The sequence below is a fragment of the Urocampus carinirostris genome, chromosome 10 (genome assembly GCF_059441175.1).
Source record: "Urocampus carinirostris isolate Australia breed hairy pipefish chromosome 10, RoL_Ucar_1.0, whole genome shotgun sequence".
Taxonomy (NCBI): domain Eukaryota; kingdom Metazoa; phylum Chordata; class Actinopteri; order Syngnathiformes; family Syngnathidae; genus Urocampus; species Urocampus carinirostris.
In genome coordinates, this window is record NC_142358.1 from 41,159,528 (window position 1) to 41,177,687 (window position 18,160).

Below are 18,160 nucleotides of genomic sequence, written 5' to 3' on the forward strand. Positions count from 1 at the left end.
AACTTAGCATTTACTCAAAAAATGACACAATCGTTAATTACCAACTGTTTAGATACTCGATTTATCATTTGTGGGGTCTAAAAAACACCACTGACGTGTGGGAGAGCTCTAAAAATTGGCTAACGCTAGAAAATACACCAGGCAAGAAACTTGTTAAGTTTTTTAACCAGCTGCAGCCGGGGAGATGAGCTCTTTCCATACTCTTACTCACTCTCAGGGACACCCCCCACACGTCTGACTCTGCGTTTTATTGAGATCACAAGACATAGAAAAGTACTGGTATGTTGAGAAAAAAGACCAACCCCCTGAAAAAGTAACAACACCTTTAAACGAAGACAGGAAGACTAAGAGACGCAGAAAGGAACATCAAACTGATTAGAAATACACACCTTGAGCAAATACGTTTAAGCCTACTTTACACATTTTAAAACACTTTTATTTTTGCAGGTACTGACCATTCCTACCTTTTAAATTTAAATTCTTATTTTGAACCCCTAAAAGCATGTCCATTATGTTGGACGTCACTTCTAGTAATCAGTTAGTTTCAATCCAAGTCTCCCTTTAAAAAAAAACGGACTTTTAAAACGATTCCAATACGGCATTTAGCGCTCCCCTTTCTATTGACACCTTTTCCATGATGAGGGTTTGTTCATGATGATTATTTTTCTTTTTTTAAGGCTTTGTCTGCAGCACTTCAGGTTCATGGGCAAACGCCATATTGCCAGGTATGCATCCTTTTCAGCTGCACACACTCCAAATAATTGCCAAATACAGGGTTCGTACAGGTGCTTGAAATCCTTGAATGCTTGAATTTTAATCATGTGTTTTAAGGTTAGGGGTTAGGGTTAGAGTTAGGGTTGGGTTTTTAAAGATTTTATTGTATGCTTAACTACCCTCTAACATAGGAAACAGTGATATTTATACAGGATAATTTGATTTTAAACATACTACACTGATTTTAGTAGAAATACATGAAAATGTTCTGTCCCCAGCCATGTTTGATAGACTTTTGTTCCAAATGTAAGTGAGAAAAATAGATTAAATTCATGTTGTTTTGCTCACAAAGCCCTACTAACATTAGCTGTGATGTGATTGGCTCCTGAACAGGAAGCTAGCTGCGGCACTAAAGCTGGCCCAGTCCACCCACGCCAATGGTACCCTGAAGGTCCCTAACCATCCCTCCCAGCCCTCCAGCATCCTCCCGCAATGGTAACTCCCTCTCATGCAGCTTGTGCCACAATCTTTTCGCTAAACTATTTGAATTATCCTTTTAACCCTTGCTATTCTTCAAAATCCAGGGTTGCTACTAGTGCTTGAGATCCTTGAGAATGCTTGAATTTGAATCCAACACTAACCCTTGAATTTTGTGCTTGAAAATGCTTGAAATTGTTGCCATGTTTGTCTATCTATCTATCTATCTACCTATCTAGACATCTAGACCACTATCTACCTATCTATCTAGACCACTATCTATCAACTATCTAGACCACCATCTATTTATCTATCTCGACCACTATGTATCTATCTATCTAGACATCTATCTAGACATCTATCGATCGATCCATACAGACATCTATCGATCGATCTACCTATCTAGACATCTATCGATCTACCTATCTAGACATCTATCTATCTATCCATCTATCTAGACATCTATCTATCTATCTATCTATCTATCTATCTATCTAGACATCTAGACATCTAGACATCTAGACATCTAGACATCTAGACCACTATCTACCTATCTATCTAGACCACCATCTATCTATCTATCTCGACCACTATCTATCTATCTATCTAGACATCTATGTAGACATCTATCGATCGATCTACCTATCTAGACATCTATCTATCTAGACATATATCTAGAAATCTATCTATCTATCTAGACATCCATCTGTCTATCTAGACATCTATCTAGACATCTATCTACCTATCTAGACATCTATCCACCTATCTATCTATCTATCTAGACATCTATCTATCTAGACATCTATCTATCTATCTAATCCATCTATCTATCTATAATTAAATTTTCACCAATTTAGCTATCATAAGCAGCATTTGAAGATTCACAATGTAACAGCACTATGCAAATTGAGTACTACATTCCATATATATATCATTTACTGTTATTATGATCATGTTTGAGAGGAAATTACAAGATTTAGTCTTAGGACGAAATGGGCTATCCCAAGGCGTACCTAATGAATTGTTTCTTCCACTCTAAAGATTTTTTATTATTATTATGTTTTTTTCCGTCAGGATGGCTTCCTCGGCAGGGGACGGCCACCGCCAGGCACGCTCCCATACCATGCCCATCATCCGGGGCAAGAACGCCCTCACCAACCCCAAACTGCTGCAGATGATGGAGACCGGTAGGACGATAAGGACGTACTTTGTTCTGCACTTGGGTCCGCCCATGCTTGACCTATTGTGGGAAACACTCATCAAAATACAGTAGAACCGATAGTTAGAGTACAAAAACGAGTACTGCGTATTATTCACAAGGCTGGGTAGCTGGGTCATACGCAAGAACCGTATCAGTAGTCTAAGTTGTTCATGTTTTAGGGCGTTATCAAATATAATACAGCTATAATTTTATTTCAAGCTTTGAACAAAATGCTGCCCATCGTTTTATAGAAAATGTTTGAGATTTAAGGAGGAGTGGGAAGCCTTCGCAAACGAAGCGTGGTTGGGGATCGGAAGCAAGTCGGGCAGCCGGGACGGGAGACGGAGCGTGGTCGGAGACCGGAACAAGTCGGGTGGCCTGGACGAGAGGCGGAGCGTGGTCGGAGATCGGAAGAAGTCGGGTAGACGGGAGAATGGAGCGTAGTCGGAGAGCGAAACGAGTCAGGTAACCGGAGACGAGCGAGAAGCCAGGGACAGGGGATCGATACAGGAAACAGGGGACGGAAACAAGCAGGATACAGGAACAGGTCGGGAAGAGAACGGGATCCAGAGTCAAAAAGTGCTTGCTTTGCATGTGCGGAGGTGTGCTGACGGACCTACAAGGAGTGAAAGAGAATGACGTGCTTAAATAGAGGAGGACGAATTAGGGATCGAGTGGCAGCTGGGGCTGAAAGAGTGAGCGCAGGTGAGGGCACTTGACAAATCATGACAATTGATGCTACACTTGAAGTGCAACAAAAATATACAGTTCGCAATATAATAAAATAATAATCAGCTTGTACATAAACCCGCACAAAAATAAGTAAAGTAAAGTAAATACACACAAAACATAGAAAACACGTAGAAACACAAAAAAACGTGCGTAAACTCATTTACCATTCACAAAATGTAAAACGTACGCAGAAAACATTCGTAAAAATATACAAAATTGTAAAAAAAATGTTTTTGACGCAACACTTTTGACCATCAGTAACAGCGTTGTAACGACTGAATAAACAATGCTGTAACGTCCCGGCAGAATAAAGGTGATATTCCCAACCCTAGTAGTCACAGTTATGAACAGGGTTACTTTAACTTGATTACTTTCAATGACTTTTGGATTACTCCAATACCAAATATGCTAGTAAAAGACAAAAGAAACTAAATATGAATAAAACAATGACTCACAACACGTGGTAAGCTTTCTCTCCTGGCTTTGATCTCCGGCAAAACGAACATCAAATGCGACAGAAACAAAATGAAAATCAATCCAAACATCATTTTTGCCGTTCCGTGTATTCCGTTACTCTCCAAGCCTGCACAAAATTGAGTCATTTTATTCATTTTTAGTTTCTTTTGTCTTTTATTAGAATATTTGGTATTGGAGTAATCAAAAAGTAATTGAGAGTAATCCAGTTAAAGTAACCCTACCCAACCCTGAATATATGGTATGGCTATCTCAAAAACCAATCCAAATATTTTCCCATTATGGCTCTTTCGGTCAAAAAGGTTCCCGATCCCTGTTTTAGGGGATGGAACCTGAAAGCGGTCGTAAACAAGATACTCACCTAAACAAATACGAGAGTGCGAAAGCCAGAAACGGAGGATGAGTGACAGATGAATGACTGACGCCGCCGAGATCTTACTGCTGCCCTAATTGGATTGGAATATGTTGTCAGATTTTGAATATGTTATTTATTGTATTTATTTCATATTTAGTTTTTTTTGTCTTTTATTAGCATATTTGGTGTTGTAGTAATCCAAAAGTCATTGAAAGTAATCCAGTTAAAGTTACCCTACCCAACCCTGTCGTGTAATAATGACAATTTGGTGTCAAAAAAAGAGACCAAAACAACAATGGCGGATCTGCCTGACGAAAATTTTGGAATGTGGTAAATCTTTGTTAAAAAAAAAAGTAATCAGGTAATAATAACAATCACTGTCTCTCTCTGACTCTCTCTCTCTCTCTCTCTTTCTCCCACTCTGTCTCTCTCTTTCTCTCTTTCTCTCACTCTGTCTCCGTCTCTTTCACTCTCTGTGTCTCTTTTTCTCTTCCTTTGTTGCTCTTTGTCTCTTTCTCTCTGTGTGTCCTTTTATCCTTTTCTCTCTTTTCTCTTACTTTCTTCATACCCTTCGCGCTTTCTTTTCTCTTTTCTGTCTTTCTGTTTCTCTTTGGATTTCTTTCTTCCTCTCCCTTTCTTTTCTCCCTCTCTCAGGACTTTTTATGTTTTGTTTCTCACGCTCTCTCTCTCTCTCTCTTTTCCACCCCTTTTCTCCAACTCTGTCTCCGTCTCTTTCACTCTCTGTGTCTCTTTCTCTTCCTTTTTTGCTCTTTGTCTCTTTCTCTCTCTGTCTTTTTAACTTCATTTGCTCTAACTTCCCTTTTTTCCTTTTCTCTCTTTTCTCTTTCTCTCTTCATACCCTTTGCGCTTTCTTTTCTCTTTTCTCTCCTTCTGTCTTTCTCTTTCTCTTTGGCTTTCTTTCTTCCTCTCCCTTTCTTTTCCCCCTCTCTCTCTCTCTCTCTCTCTCTTTCTTTCTTTGTGCCACCCTCTCTCCTTTTCCCTCCCTCTTTCTCTTATTTCTTTATCTCTCTTTTTCTTTCTCTTTAATCTACTAGTCCGGCCCCCGACTGAATGTTTGTTCTATGGTGTGGCCCCCGAGTTCAAATGAGTTTGACACCCCTGATTTAAAGTAACCCTACCCAACCCTGGTTATGAATATTTGATTTGTTCCTAAACTATCATTTGTTTCCTAAAAGTTGATTTGAAACTTAAGGCCTTAATTGGTTTTCAAATGTCTTCAATCCAATTTTTGAAAGTCTTAAAACATATTACTACGATTTATATTTGTTTTAGCTAAAAAGATTTAGTGACATTTATAAATTGTTCTCTTTAATAATTCATTGATTTACTTTCGTGTCAACGTGGCATGACCGCGATAACGGAACTATCAAAACAATGATGTTGTCAAGAACCGGAACAGGATCAGGACCCAAACGCGTGACGTTTTATACACAAGTAAGCGAAAAGCAGCCTTTTTCTTCCCATTTTTACCCAGTATTTCTTAAAGAAAGACAAAAAGAAGGACTAACGGTATTATAAATAAAAGAATAAAAAACAGAAGAGGAAATAAGAAAAAGAGGCAAAGAAGATAAAACAGGAATGAAAAGAAAAGCTGAGTGAAAGAAAGCAAAAAAGGAACATGTATAGAACCAGAACAGGATCAGGACCCAAACGCGTGACATTTCTCACACAAGTAAGCGAAAAGCAGCCTTTTTCTTCCCATTTTTACCCAGTATTTCTTAAAGAAAGACAAAAAGAAGGACTAAAGGTATTATAAATAAAAGAATAAAAAACAGAAGAGGAAATAAGAAAAAGAGGCAAGAAGATAAAACAGGAATGAAAAGAAAAGCTGGGTGAAAGAAAGCAAAAAAGGAAAATGTAATGAGCCAGAACAGGATCAGGACCCAAACGCGTGACATTTCTCACACAAGCCTTTTATTTTACGGGAAATGGGGAGTCATGCATGTTAGGCAGTAGTCTGGCGTGGAAGGACAGGAAGCCAGAGACCGATTCCAATTGCCCGAGTTGATATCGGACAGATGGGATCGATACCGGACAGGAAGGGATAGACAGGATTCGGGAATCAGGATATCGATAATCGACAGGAGAAACTAGACGAGGATGAAAACTGGAGAAAATAATAAACAGGACCAAAATAGACAGAAATAAAACTGGAACCCGAAATTAAACAGGAACAATGCCAGGCTGAAGATATCAACAGGAAGACAGGAGCGAGTCAGAACCCACGTTTTGTGGGTCAGAAGTTCGTTGGGAGAAAATAATAAACAGGACAAAAACAGACGGAAACAAAACTGGAACCTGAAATTAAACACGACAACAATAAACGGGAACAATACCGGACTGAAGATATCAACAGGAAGACAGGAGAGAGTCAGAACCTACGTCTTGTTGGCCAGAAGTTAATTTGACGGGCTGACAACCGAAGCAAGAGAGCGCTAAGCTTTGTATAGACAGAAAGCCAATCTCACAACCAGCCGCAACTGGTGCCACACGGGCGGGGCCAATTGGGCACCATGGCAACCGTGACACACACGGGCGCGGCCATTGGGCGCCATGGCAACCATGACAATTTTTGAAAGTCTTAAAAAACATTACTAAGATTTAATGATATTTATAAATTGTTGTCTTTTTTTGTTTTATTTGTTTCAATTGTTGTTTTTGTCAACTTGGTCTTAAATTTGTTTTAAAAAAGAATTAAGAAAAGTCTTGAATTGAACTTGACTTAAGCTGTAGGAACCCTATAAATTCCCCTGTTTGTTTTTGTCTAGACGGGAACATCCAAGATGGGGACTGCCTGAGTCCCACTGACGTTGAGGCCAATTTGTCTACGGAGGTTGCGCTAACTGTCCTGGATGTTCTGGAGCTTTTTGTGCATCATCACAAGGTTGGACTTCTTATCAGTTTTACCATTCTTAAAGTGACACCGCACACTGTGCTCTGGAGAGACCCTACCACTGCTTTGTGAACCCCTCAAAAATCCTGAGAAATTCGCCTAAAATCCCAATCCAAAGTTAATTGAATCGCACCTAAAAAGATATATTGAGATGCTTTGCGTCTTTTTTTTCCTGGCTAAAGATGTTTGGAGCTAAAGGAGGGCTGTGGACTGTGAAAAAAAAGCTGCAATTGGTTGAGAACGGTGTCAATCGAAAGTTCAGAGGCTAACGGCAACATGGGAAATACTTTTACGAGTCTGTTTACTTGTAAAAGGGAGTTATGGGGCGAAACAGACAGATTAGTACAAGGATAGTCAAATAATGCAGGAATGCTTTTAGGCGGATTTTTTTTTTTTTTTTTAATCGTGTATTTTGGAGTAACTATTTTATACGGTTGAATTCCCTGGCCTTTGTGAATGCAACAAGAACATATATGCAAAGAATTGTGTCCTTTTAAAATGGGCAAAATAATCAACCAGTATTCGCTTGACATGCGAAAGGTCCCCAGTCTGAGACCAGGTGGTGTCACCAGGCTGTAGTTGCCCAAGATACACCACAGGAAATGGTGCCCCTATGGCCCTAGCGGTTAAGGGATCCAACCAAGCAACCAACCTACCAACCATCTGCCAATAATAAATGTATATTCTTTGTAATAAAAAGCTTAAAATACACTATATAATTTAACCCTTTAAAACCTGCAGGCTTTTAGACTGTTGAGAAGCAAATAGGTGTCTTCACGTTGTCACCAGTTATTGAAATATATCATTCCATACAGTATATCTTTGGAAAGTCTTGGGATTCAAGATATGAAGACCATTTCAAAATACCATTTCATAATGTACTCATCACAGAAACTGTTTGAAACAAGATACCAGAAAACTCTAAAGCTAGCATAGCTCACTAATAACCTGCTCTAATAGTCAACCGTTCTCGAAATATTCGCAACAGTCCAGTGAATCCAACCGTGTAAAATATTTTCTTCAAAAAAACACGATAATACTGAAAGATTTAAAAAAAAAAAAAAAAAAAAAAAAAAAATCCGCCTAAAAGCATACCTGCATTGGTTGACAATCCTTGTTGTCATTTGTCTGTTTGGCCCCATAATTCCCGTTTACCAAAAAACAGACTAGTAAAATGATTTAAAATGGCTGTTAGTCTTTGATCTTTTGATTGACACCACTCTTGGCCAATCGCAAGATGTTTTCACAGTCCTTAGCCTGCAATAGCCTAAGAAAACTGAGTGGAAGCCCTGGAGAAGGGTTCACGAACCCTGGATATCTGACATAAAAACATTAAAATAACAAAATAGTACATAATCAAAAATAATAATTAAAAAAAAATGCAAATGTATTTACTGTACATTCTTGACATTGAGCTGGTACAGTGGAGTGGTGGGTGGATTTAGTGGACGTAAGGGATTGAAATTGCTCATGCCCTTCTAAGATTTGGGCTTATTCTTAAAAATTGTCACAAACATCGATTAGTTAAAGCCATGCAATTAAGGTAGCCGTTGGTGTGCCTTCTTTGTATTTCCTTTCCATGGTTATCTTAATTTTGCTTCTCCCTTTAGCGTCACTGCAAGCTTTGGATCCATAGTGAATGTGCGTAATTTAGGCTACAATTATACACGCAAATGCAGAAAGCGGCGCCCTGGATTGAAAATTTAGGCGAATTTTACGGGATTGTGACATTTTTTTGGGCTCCAAAGTCCTTTTCAACACAATGCACTACTGCCCCCTAGTGGCAGCTCTTCTCAGAATAGTTAAAAATCTTCTTGCATATTGTTTTCCAGAAGCAGCTACTTCTTGATGATGGGCAGAACGCACTGATGAAGAAGGTGCTGGACACCTATTTACTCTTTTTCCAAATCAACCAATCCACTGCCACCCTTCGCCACGTCTTCGCCGCGCTCAGGCTCTTCGTGCAAAAGGTTTTTCCTACAAGCCGGTTTTTTTATTCGCCGGACATTTTTCTCAATTTGGAATCCTTGCTGGCCGCCATTTGCTTTTTGAAGGCCTATGGAAAATGTAGTTCCGTAGCTATATACAGTAGCCATAGGTCAGGGGTCCTAGCCTTGCTAATTAGCTAAAAAGTTAGCTTAATATTTAGCTAGCGAGAGGAGTAAAAAGCCATCTAAATTGTCGGATAGAAAGCTAAAAACAGAGCTAAATAGCTAGCTAGAAAGGCGCCCAAAATGTATCTCGATGACTAGCAAAAAGGTAAAATGTTAGCTAAGTAGCATGCAAAACATCCAAAATCTTCGCTGTATAGTTTGCTAAATAGCTTAAAAGTTAGCTTAATAGTTAGCTAGCGAAAAGAGTAAAAAGCCATCTAAATAGTCGGATAGAAAGCTAAAAACAAAGCTAAATAGCTAGCTAGAAAGGCACCCAAATTCTATCTTGATGACTAGCAAAAAGTTAAAATGTTAGCTAAGTAGCATGCAAAACATGTAAAATCCTAGCTGGATGGCTTGCTAAATAGCTAAAAGTTAGCTTAATAGTTAGCTAGCGAAAGGAGTAAAAAGCCATCTAAATTGTCGGATAGAAAGCTAAAAACAGAGCTAAATAGCTAGCTAGAAAGGCGCCCAAAATGTATCTCGATGACTAGCAAAAAGGTAAAATGTTAGCTAAGTAGCATGCAAAACATCCAAAATCTTCGCTGGATAGTTTGATAAAGAGCTTAAAAGTTTAATAGTTAGCTAGCGAGAAGATTAAAAAGCCATCTAAATAGTCGGATAGAAAGCTAAAAACAAAGCTAAATAGCTAGCTAGAAAGGGGCCCAAAATGTATCTCGATGACTAGCAAAAAGGTAAAATGTTAGCTATGTAGCATGCAAGACGTGTAAAATCCTAGCTAGATGGCTTGCTAAATGGCTAAAAAGGTAGCTTGATAGTTAGCTTGAAAGGTAAACGGGGTAAAAAACGAAATGGGAGCTAGATTGCTAGCAAAAACAGTAAAAAAGCTATCTAGTCTGATAGAAAGCTAAGAACAAAGCTAAATAGCTAGCTAGAAAGGCACCCAAATTATATCTTGATTACTAGCAAAAAGGTAAAATGTTAGCTAAATAGCATGCAACATATGTAAAATCCTAGCTGGATGGCTTGCTAAATAGCTAAAAAGTTAGTTTAATAGTTAGCTAGCAAAAGGAGTAAAAAGCCATCTAAATTGTCGGATAGAAAGCTAAAAACAAAGCTAAATAGCTAGCTGGAAAGGCACCCAAAATGTATCCTGATTACTAGCAGAAAGGTAAAATGTTAGCTAAGTAGCATGTAAAACATGTAAAATCCTAGCTGGATGGCTTGCTAAATAGCTAAAAAGGTAGCTTGATAGGTAAACAGGGTAAAAAAACAAAAAGGGAGCCAGATCGCTAGCAAAAAGAGTAAAATGCCATTGAAATAATCGGATAGAAAGCTAAGAACAAAGCTAAATAGCTAGCTAGAAAGGGGCCCAAAATGTATCTTGATTACTAGCAAAAATGGTAGCTAAGTAGCATGCAAAACCTGTAAAATCCTAACTGGATGGCTTGCTAAATAGCTAAAAAGGTAGCTTGATAGTTAGCTTGAAAGGTAAACAGGATAAAAAATAAAAAGGGAGCTATACTGCTAGCTAAAAGAGTAAAAAGCCATCTAGTCCGATAGAAAGCTAAGAACAAAGCTAAATAGATAGCAAAAAGGTAAATTGTTAGCTCTTGTATCATTTATTATAGTCCCCCCACCATCTAGCGATCGACATTATACACTGCATTGAAATACGCGATTCCTGTCTAAACCAATCAGATTGCACTTATGTGCATGTGTTTTATTCTATCCTCCAATCAGAAATCTATGAAACTGTATAAGAAGGAGGCTCACGCTTGCCTTGTTTCAATGTGCTTGCCTTTCCCCATCGTTTGTTGTCTTCCTTGGACTTATTTTTGGTGGACCACATATGACAGTGACATCTAGTGGACAGATCTAAAACACTGCCCCTTTAAGAACAGCTCTGTTTTTGTAGAAAAGCTCTTGTATTATTTATTATAGTCCCACGCCATCTAGCGATCGACATTATACACTGCATTTAAATACGTGATTCCTGTCTAAACCAATCAGAATGGGCTTACGTGCATGTGTTTTATTCTATCCTCCAATCAGAAATCTATGAAACTGTGCCTTGTTTCAATGTGCTTGCTTTTCCCCATCGTTTGTAGTCTTCTTTGGACTCATTTCTGGTGGACTACACATGACAGTGACATCTAGTGGACAGATCTAAAACACTGAACCTTTAAGAACAGCTATGTTTTTGTGGAAAACCTAGATCCTAGCTCTAGTGACCCCCAAATGAATTGAGTTTAAGACCCTTGCTTTAGAATGTTTCTACAAATAAAACCAAATATGCGAATAGTCCAAAAGTGACTTTCTATTATCTCTTCTTGTTTAGTTCCCCAGCGCCTTCTTCCAGGGGAAGGCGGACCTTTGCGGCTGCCTTTGCTACGAGATCCTCAAATGTTGCAACCATCGTTCCAGCTCCACCCAGACGGAAGCGGCGGCGCTGCTTTATTTCGTCATGAGGAAGAACTTCGAGTTCACCAAGGGGAAGTCCATCGTTCGATCCCATCTTCAGGCGAGTCCACCGGGAAAAATTAAATGAAATGAAACTACACTTTGGATGAAATGAAAAATGTTAACCTGATCCAAGATGTACCCAAAGGAAAATGAATGCTGTCCTTGAACCATTATCCCAAATTGAAAAAAATCGCTGCAAGTGCTACTAACATTGAATCACAGTTGGAACACACAAAATGTCCATTTGGAGATGACCAGTTTACAGCTCTACAACCTCTGCAATCGTGTATTTGACATCGTGAAAGAGTTGTAAATGTTGCTCAATGTGTGCACAATCGGTGACTGACTTCTGGAAAGATAAGTAAAACATTTACAATTCTTTCACAATGTCTGAGAATTGGGCAAAAGTAAAATGCGTGGTTGCAAAGATTTTAGAGCTGTAAGTTGGTCGTCTCCAAATGGCCATTTTAGGAATTTCCGTGACAGATCTTTAGAAAAATGTATAAATAAAGATGTTTAGTTTTTACGATTGTCATCAACTTTGACAAGGTACCAGGTGAGGCTTTAAGCTACTGTCTCACCCGTTTTCCAACATAGATGCCATTGCTAGATAGATAGATAGATAGATAGATAGATAGATAGATAGATAGATAGATGGATACTTTATTCATCCCCGTAGGGAAATTCACATTTCCAGCAGTATCATTGTGTTGGTTATTAACGGATTAACAGGATGGCCTCGGGGTGCTGTGTTTGTAGTTTAGCAACAGCGGAGTGGATGACGTCACACGTTAGTCCAAAAGTTCGACGTCCCTGCAGCAGATGGAAATCTTTGTGCCCAGGGTTACACCACCTCGATTCACGTAGATATTGAGTCCGCCTCCTCTCTGCTTCCCGCAGGCTTTTGTGTCTCTGTCCCTAACAGCGCTGAAGCCGGGTAGCTCCACGTTAGCGTACAGGACGATAGCCACGTTTCCGTAAAACACAGCAAACTGCACTCTCTGGACGCTTTGATGTTTTTCACTAGCACAGCCAGTTCGTCGGTCTTATTTGGTAGAGAGTTCACATTTTCCATGATTACGGACGGTGCCCGAGACTTATAACGCCACTAGCCGCTTAGCTAGCTTCGGCTCCGCATCCACGATAGGGCCCCCTCATCACGCCGGCACGAGAATTCTTCAGGGCAAGGAGTTGATTCCTCGAATAGATGCATTTTTGTGCGTTAAAACCCATCACCATAGGATAGAAACTCATCCGAAGTGTAGTTGTCAAACGGGACGAAATACATCGAAGACAGAAGCAGACACTTAAAACAACAAATCACAAAAAGTGCGAAATAACACGGAGCTGCTGGAAAGGCTGCCGCTTGCGACGGCGCCTTTGATGGTCAGCCAATGCCCATGCTACACTCAATTGCAGGCTTTTATTTGCAAAATTAAATTATACAGATGAGAATAAAAACCTTATTACTCAGATGACTCGATATTAGTAGCACTTGCAGTGATTATTTCAGTTTGGGACAAAACTTCGGAGCTTTTCCTTTCAAAAGGGACCAAAAGCGTCTATATTCTCCAAGCAGTTTAAGAACAGCATTCAATTTACTTTGGTACCTGGTACTGTGTATTTTAGGTAATCAAGGCTGTGAGTCAGTTGATAGCCGATGCCGGCATCGGAGGTTCCCGATTTCAGCAATCCTTGGCCATCGTCAACAACTTCGCCAATGGAGATGCTCCACTCAAGGTGACCATCGTCGATTCTCACAAGTCCAAGTAAACCCATCAACTTCTTCCGTCGTTTGCTTCGGTCCGGTTCCAGAATTCCCCCTTCCCGGCCGAGGTCAAAGACCTGACCAAGAGGGTCCGGACGGTCCTGATGGCCACGGCGCAGATGAAGGAACACGAGAAGGATCCGGAAATGTTGGTGGACCTTCAATACAGTTTGGCTAACTCGTACGCTAGCACGCCGGAGCTTCGGCGTACCTGGTTAGAGAGCATGGCCAAGGTCCATGTACGCAACGGAGATCTCTCTGAGGTACTTGCTAAGGATATTTGCTACTTCTCAGGATTTACAGGTGTTTTTTTTCATTACCTGCATAGTCTAGACCAGGGGCGTCAAACAGGCGGCCCGCGGGCCAGATCAGGCCCGCTAAGGGATTGAATCCGGCCCGTGAGACAACGCTCAAAGAAGCGCAGGAGAAAAACGAGCTGCAGGTTGAAATATGTCAACTTGATGTTGCCAAAGCCAGGCGCCTTGAACAAAGACACTGTACTTGTATTTCTTTTTTCTCTCTCTCTCTCTCTCTCTCTCTCTCTCTCTCTCTCTCTCTCTCTCTCTCTCTCTCTCTCTCTCTCTCTCTCTCTCTCTCTCTCTCTCTCTCTCTCTCTCTCTCTCTCTCTCTCTCTCTCTCTCTCTCTCTCTCTCTCTCTCTCTCTCTCCACCCCTTCTCTCTCACTCCGTCTGTCTCTTTCACTCTCTGTGTCTCTTTTTCTCTTCCTTTGTTGCTCTTTGTCTCTTTCTCTCTGTGTGTCTTTTTAACTTCTTTTGCTCTAACTTCCTTTTTTCCTTTTCCCTCTTTCCTCTTCTCTCTCTCTCTCTCTCTCTCTCTTTCTTTTCCACCCCTTTTCTCGCACTCCGTCTGTCTCTTTCACTCTCTGTGTCTCTTTTTCTCTTCCTTTGTTGCTCTTTGTCTCTTTCTCTTTGTGTGTCTTTTTAACTTCTTTTGCTCTAACTTCCTTTTTTCCTTTTCTCTCTTTCCTCTTTCTCTCTTCCTACCCTTCGCGCTTTCTTTTCTCTTTTCTCTCCTTCTGTCTTTCTTTTTCTCTTTGGATTTCTTTCTTCCTCTCCCTTTCTTTTCCCCCTCTCTCACAACTTTTTACCTCTTTTGTTTCTCACGCTCTCTCCCTCTTTCTTTCGTTGTCCCGCCCTCTCTCCTTTCCCCCCCTTTCTCTGATTTCTTTATCTCTTTTTTGAGTTTGACACCCCTGCTTTAGGGTGTACTCACTTTTCTTGCAAATGAAATCCCTGCAGAAATCTTTTGCGACATACTGTACGTCTCACTGGAGTATAAGTCGCACCTCCGGCCAAACCACAACAAAAAAACTGCGATTTATAGTCTGAAAAACACGATAAATACGTCCACTATTAGCAATCCACCAGCACAAAATGTCATATAAATGTTTTTACTTAGGTTATGAATTGATCGGGGCAGCACGGCGGCGTAGTGGTTAGCGCTTGTGCGGGACAGTTCTAAGGTCTTGGGAACCTCCTGCGTGGGTTCAAATCCAGCTCCCGGCCTTACTGTGCGGAGTTTGTATGTTCTCCCCGTGCTTGCGTGGGTGGGCACTCCGGTTTCCTCCCACATTCCAAAAACATGCATTTCAGGTGGATTGGTCGGTCCAAATTGTCCCTAGGTGTGAATGAGCGAGCGAGTTGTCTGTCCCCGTGTGCCCTGCGATTGGCTGGCAACCAGTTCAGGGTGTCCCCTGCCCACTGATGATTGCTGGGATGGGCTCCAGCACCCCCGCGACCCTACTGAGGATAAGCAGTGCAGCTAATGAGATGAGATGAGATGAGATGAATTGATTGTTTGAAGGGATTTGGGTAGAATTGGGCTAATGAGTGCATCATTTTTTTTCTCCCAACCCAGGCGGCCATGTGCTACATCCACATCTCCGCTCTTATAGCCGAGTCCCTCAAGAGAAGAGGTAAGTCTGCAAACACACTGTTGCAGCATGGTTTGCCTTTTCTACAAACAGGGTTGGGTAGGGTTACTTTAACTGGATTACTTTCAATGACTTTTGGATTACTCCAATAGCAAATATGCTAATTAAAGACAAACAAAACTAAATAGGAATAAGATGATGACTCACAACACGTGGTAAGCAATGTTCCCTCTAATTAACATAATTTTCCTTACGGGTCTGAGCGTTCACACAAAGTCAGTGAGCAACGCTTGAAACAACAGTGAGCAACCGTAATCCCAAGTGTGGCAAGATAATTCATTATCAAACATGTCCAAAACTTGACGTCAAGTTACATTTTGCGGAGTTTCCGGCAATGCAAAATTATTTTTCACTTTTGGATGAATTGACTCATGTACTATTATTACAAAGGTTTTTTGTTCTTACAATTTTTTCACAAGATATCCATTTCTTTTTATTTCCTGACATATTTTGTCGCATAATATTAACATATTTGGGGGCTTATTGAGTCGGTTGTACGGTACAGAACTCTACTTAATCACATTTTTGAGTGGAAGTACAATGTTGGCAAAAAGATTCACTTGATATATTTGGAAATTATTTGAAAGCAACACAAACTTTTTCTTCTTTTTTCCGTGTTTTTTTTTTCAACTTTTTTTTAAATTCCTTTAAAATAATCTCATTGTGTTTATTTTTTCCGAGCTGTTACTTTTTTCTTTTTGTTCTCTATTTACTTTTTTCCTACGTTTCTATCTTTTCTTTTTTTCTGGCTTTTTTCTAAAGTTTTCCTTTTGGTATTTTTTTCTTTTTTGTTCTATTCCCCCCTTCCTTTAAGTCATTTTGTGCAGAATTTTACATAATATTTAATCATGTTGGGATTAAAGAAGCAAAAACAAACTGAAGAACTGTTCAGGACCCGAAAGAGCCGGTACCTTTTAGTGAGCCGAGCCGAAGAAGCCGGTTCTCGACCAACTCTACTAACTTTACTCAACTTCGTTCTCCTTCGACTCGACTTGAAAATACCGCATTTAGGACACAACGTCAGGGAAACCCGTGTATTTTGACCTTCACGCACTGTAACTTTGACTTAAGTCGCTTCTTAATTAGTCATTTTGAGCCCTGATTTTTGTGCGCTGGCTAGATTTTCTTGTGCGCTGAGAGTGTGCGAGCAGTGCACAATTGCGCACGCGTAGCTTAGAGGGAACACTGGTGGTAAGCTTTCTCTCCTGGCTTTGATCTCTTTGATCTCCGGCAAAACGGACATAAAATGCGACAGAAACCAAATGAAAATCAATCCAAACAGCTTGCCAACATCATTTTTGCCCTTCCATGTATTCCGTCACTCCCCAAGCCTGCACAAAATTGAGTCATTTTATTCACATTTAGTTTCTTTTGTCTTTTATTAGCATATTTGGTATTGGAGTCATCCAAAAGTCATTGAAAGTAATCCAGTTAAAGTAACCCTACCCAACCCTGTCTACAAATAAGACAAAAATATTGGGACATTCTTGAATAGCAGTGTTGGGCACGATACTTCAAAACAATACCATAAAATCCTGGACTATTAATACAATAGAAAGGCCCTTAATCACAAAGAGTCTCAAAGGGCTGCACAGACTATTGCAAACTACAGACTATCATGACACCATCCCCAGATCTAAAACCTACATGAGGGAAAATAATACACATATGATCAACATAAAATATAGATTATTTATATGCTATAGAGTAGAAGTGTCTTTCAAACTTAGATTTAAACATTTCCATGAGGTTGCAGATCGAATCTCAGGATGAAGAGCATTCCACAACACCAAGGCCCCCAATTGAAAACACTGTCGGATTTCTTCTTGGCTCTTGGGATCACGAGTAGACCAGCGTTTTCAGAGCGAAGGCTCCGGATCGGAACATAGGGGGAAATTGAATCACATTTTAAGCTTAATAGGGAGCCAATGCAGGTTAGCTCAAATCGGGGTCATGTGATCAAACTTTATTGTCTTTTTTTAAAAGCCTGGCTGCAGCATTTTGTACCGGCTGAAGGCTCTTGATTTTGGACTTCGGGAGACCGGAGAGTAGTGCTGTACAGTCATCGAGACGGGAGGTAACAAACGCGTGAATTATAATCTCCGCATCCGACTGAGACAGCATAGGACGGATTTTAGCAATGTTGCGAAGATGGTAGAAAGCTGTTCTCGTAATAATCTTAACGTGTGTTTGAAAGGACAGATCGTGGTCAAATATGACACCTAAATTTTTAACTGAGTCACTCTGGGTTATCTTACAATTTGTCAATGTTCAGAGCTGTTTTTGGCAACATGTCACGGCATTTAGATGGACCAATAACTAACATTTTGGTCTTTTCAGAGTTAAGGCGCAAGAAGTTGAGTGACATCCACTCTTTTATCTCTGTGAGGCAGGCCTCCAAATTTCCACAGTTTAGTGTGGCAGATTCCTCCATCGGAAGATATAGTTGAGTGTCATCTGTGTAGCAATGAAAACTTATATCATACTTGCGAATATCACTAATGGAAGCATGTCAATGCTGAAAAGAAGGGGACCAAGTACTGAACCCTGCGGAACACCGCAGGTAACATTAAAGGGCTCAGATGTCATTTCACCCTATTTAACACAGTGCGTCTTATCTGAGAGGTAGGATCTGAACCATAAGAGGACGGTTCCTGAGAGATAGTGTGGTGGAGAAAAGTCATGTTGACATCATTTCGGGAAAGTTCTTGGCAGACAATTAAGTTTCCTTAAAAGAGCATGGGACCTGCCAGAACTCTCTGAGCAAACTGAGGCGAAAACATTTCCTAATAAGGATACGACAACATCTTCCTTGCGAGAAAAACAATTCCAAAGATGATACGTAAGGACCGGGCCGCCTCTTGGGTTGTACTCAATTGAAGCTATAAAAGCGTTGTTATGTCTAAAGTTCTCTGAGTTCTTTGGGACGATGCAATAAAGAACCTCCCTCTCACGCCAGCATCCGTGCATTTCTTGAAAACGTATGAGAAG

General features: G+C 40.3%; 1 protein-coding gene across 1 annotated transcript in view; it reads left to right on the top strand.

Annotated features, from left to right (window-relative positions):
- The window catches only part of dock10 (dedicator of cytokinesis 10), a 163,097-nt gene that overhangs the window by 105,311 nt on the left and 39,626 nt on the right, over nucleotides 1–18,160 (top strand). Inside the window, exons 37-45 of the mRNA XM_088345771.1 lie at nucleotides 678–725; nucleotides 1,108–1,209; nucleotides 2,266–2,378; nucleotides 6,743–6,858; nucleotides 8,700–8,837; nucleotides 11,323–11,505; nucleotides 13,077–13,187; nucleotides 13,263–13,478; nucleotides 15,094–15,151. Of these exons, the coding sequence (XP_088201897.1) occupies nucleotides 678–725; nucleotides 1,108–1,209; nucleotides 2,266–2,378; nucleotides 6,743–6,858; nucleotides 8,700–8,837; nucleotides 11,323–11,505; nucleotides 13,077–13,187; nucleotides 13,263–13,478; nucleotides 15,094–15,151 (1,085 nt within the window). The remainder of the gene's footprint in view (nucleotides 1–677; nucleotides 726–1,107; nucleotides 1,210–2,265; nucleotides 2,379–6,742; nucleotides 6,859–8,699; nucleotides 8,838–11,322; nucleotides 11,506–13,076; nucleotides 13,188–13,262; nucleotides 13,479–15,093; nucleotides 15,152–18,160) is intronic.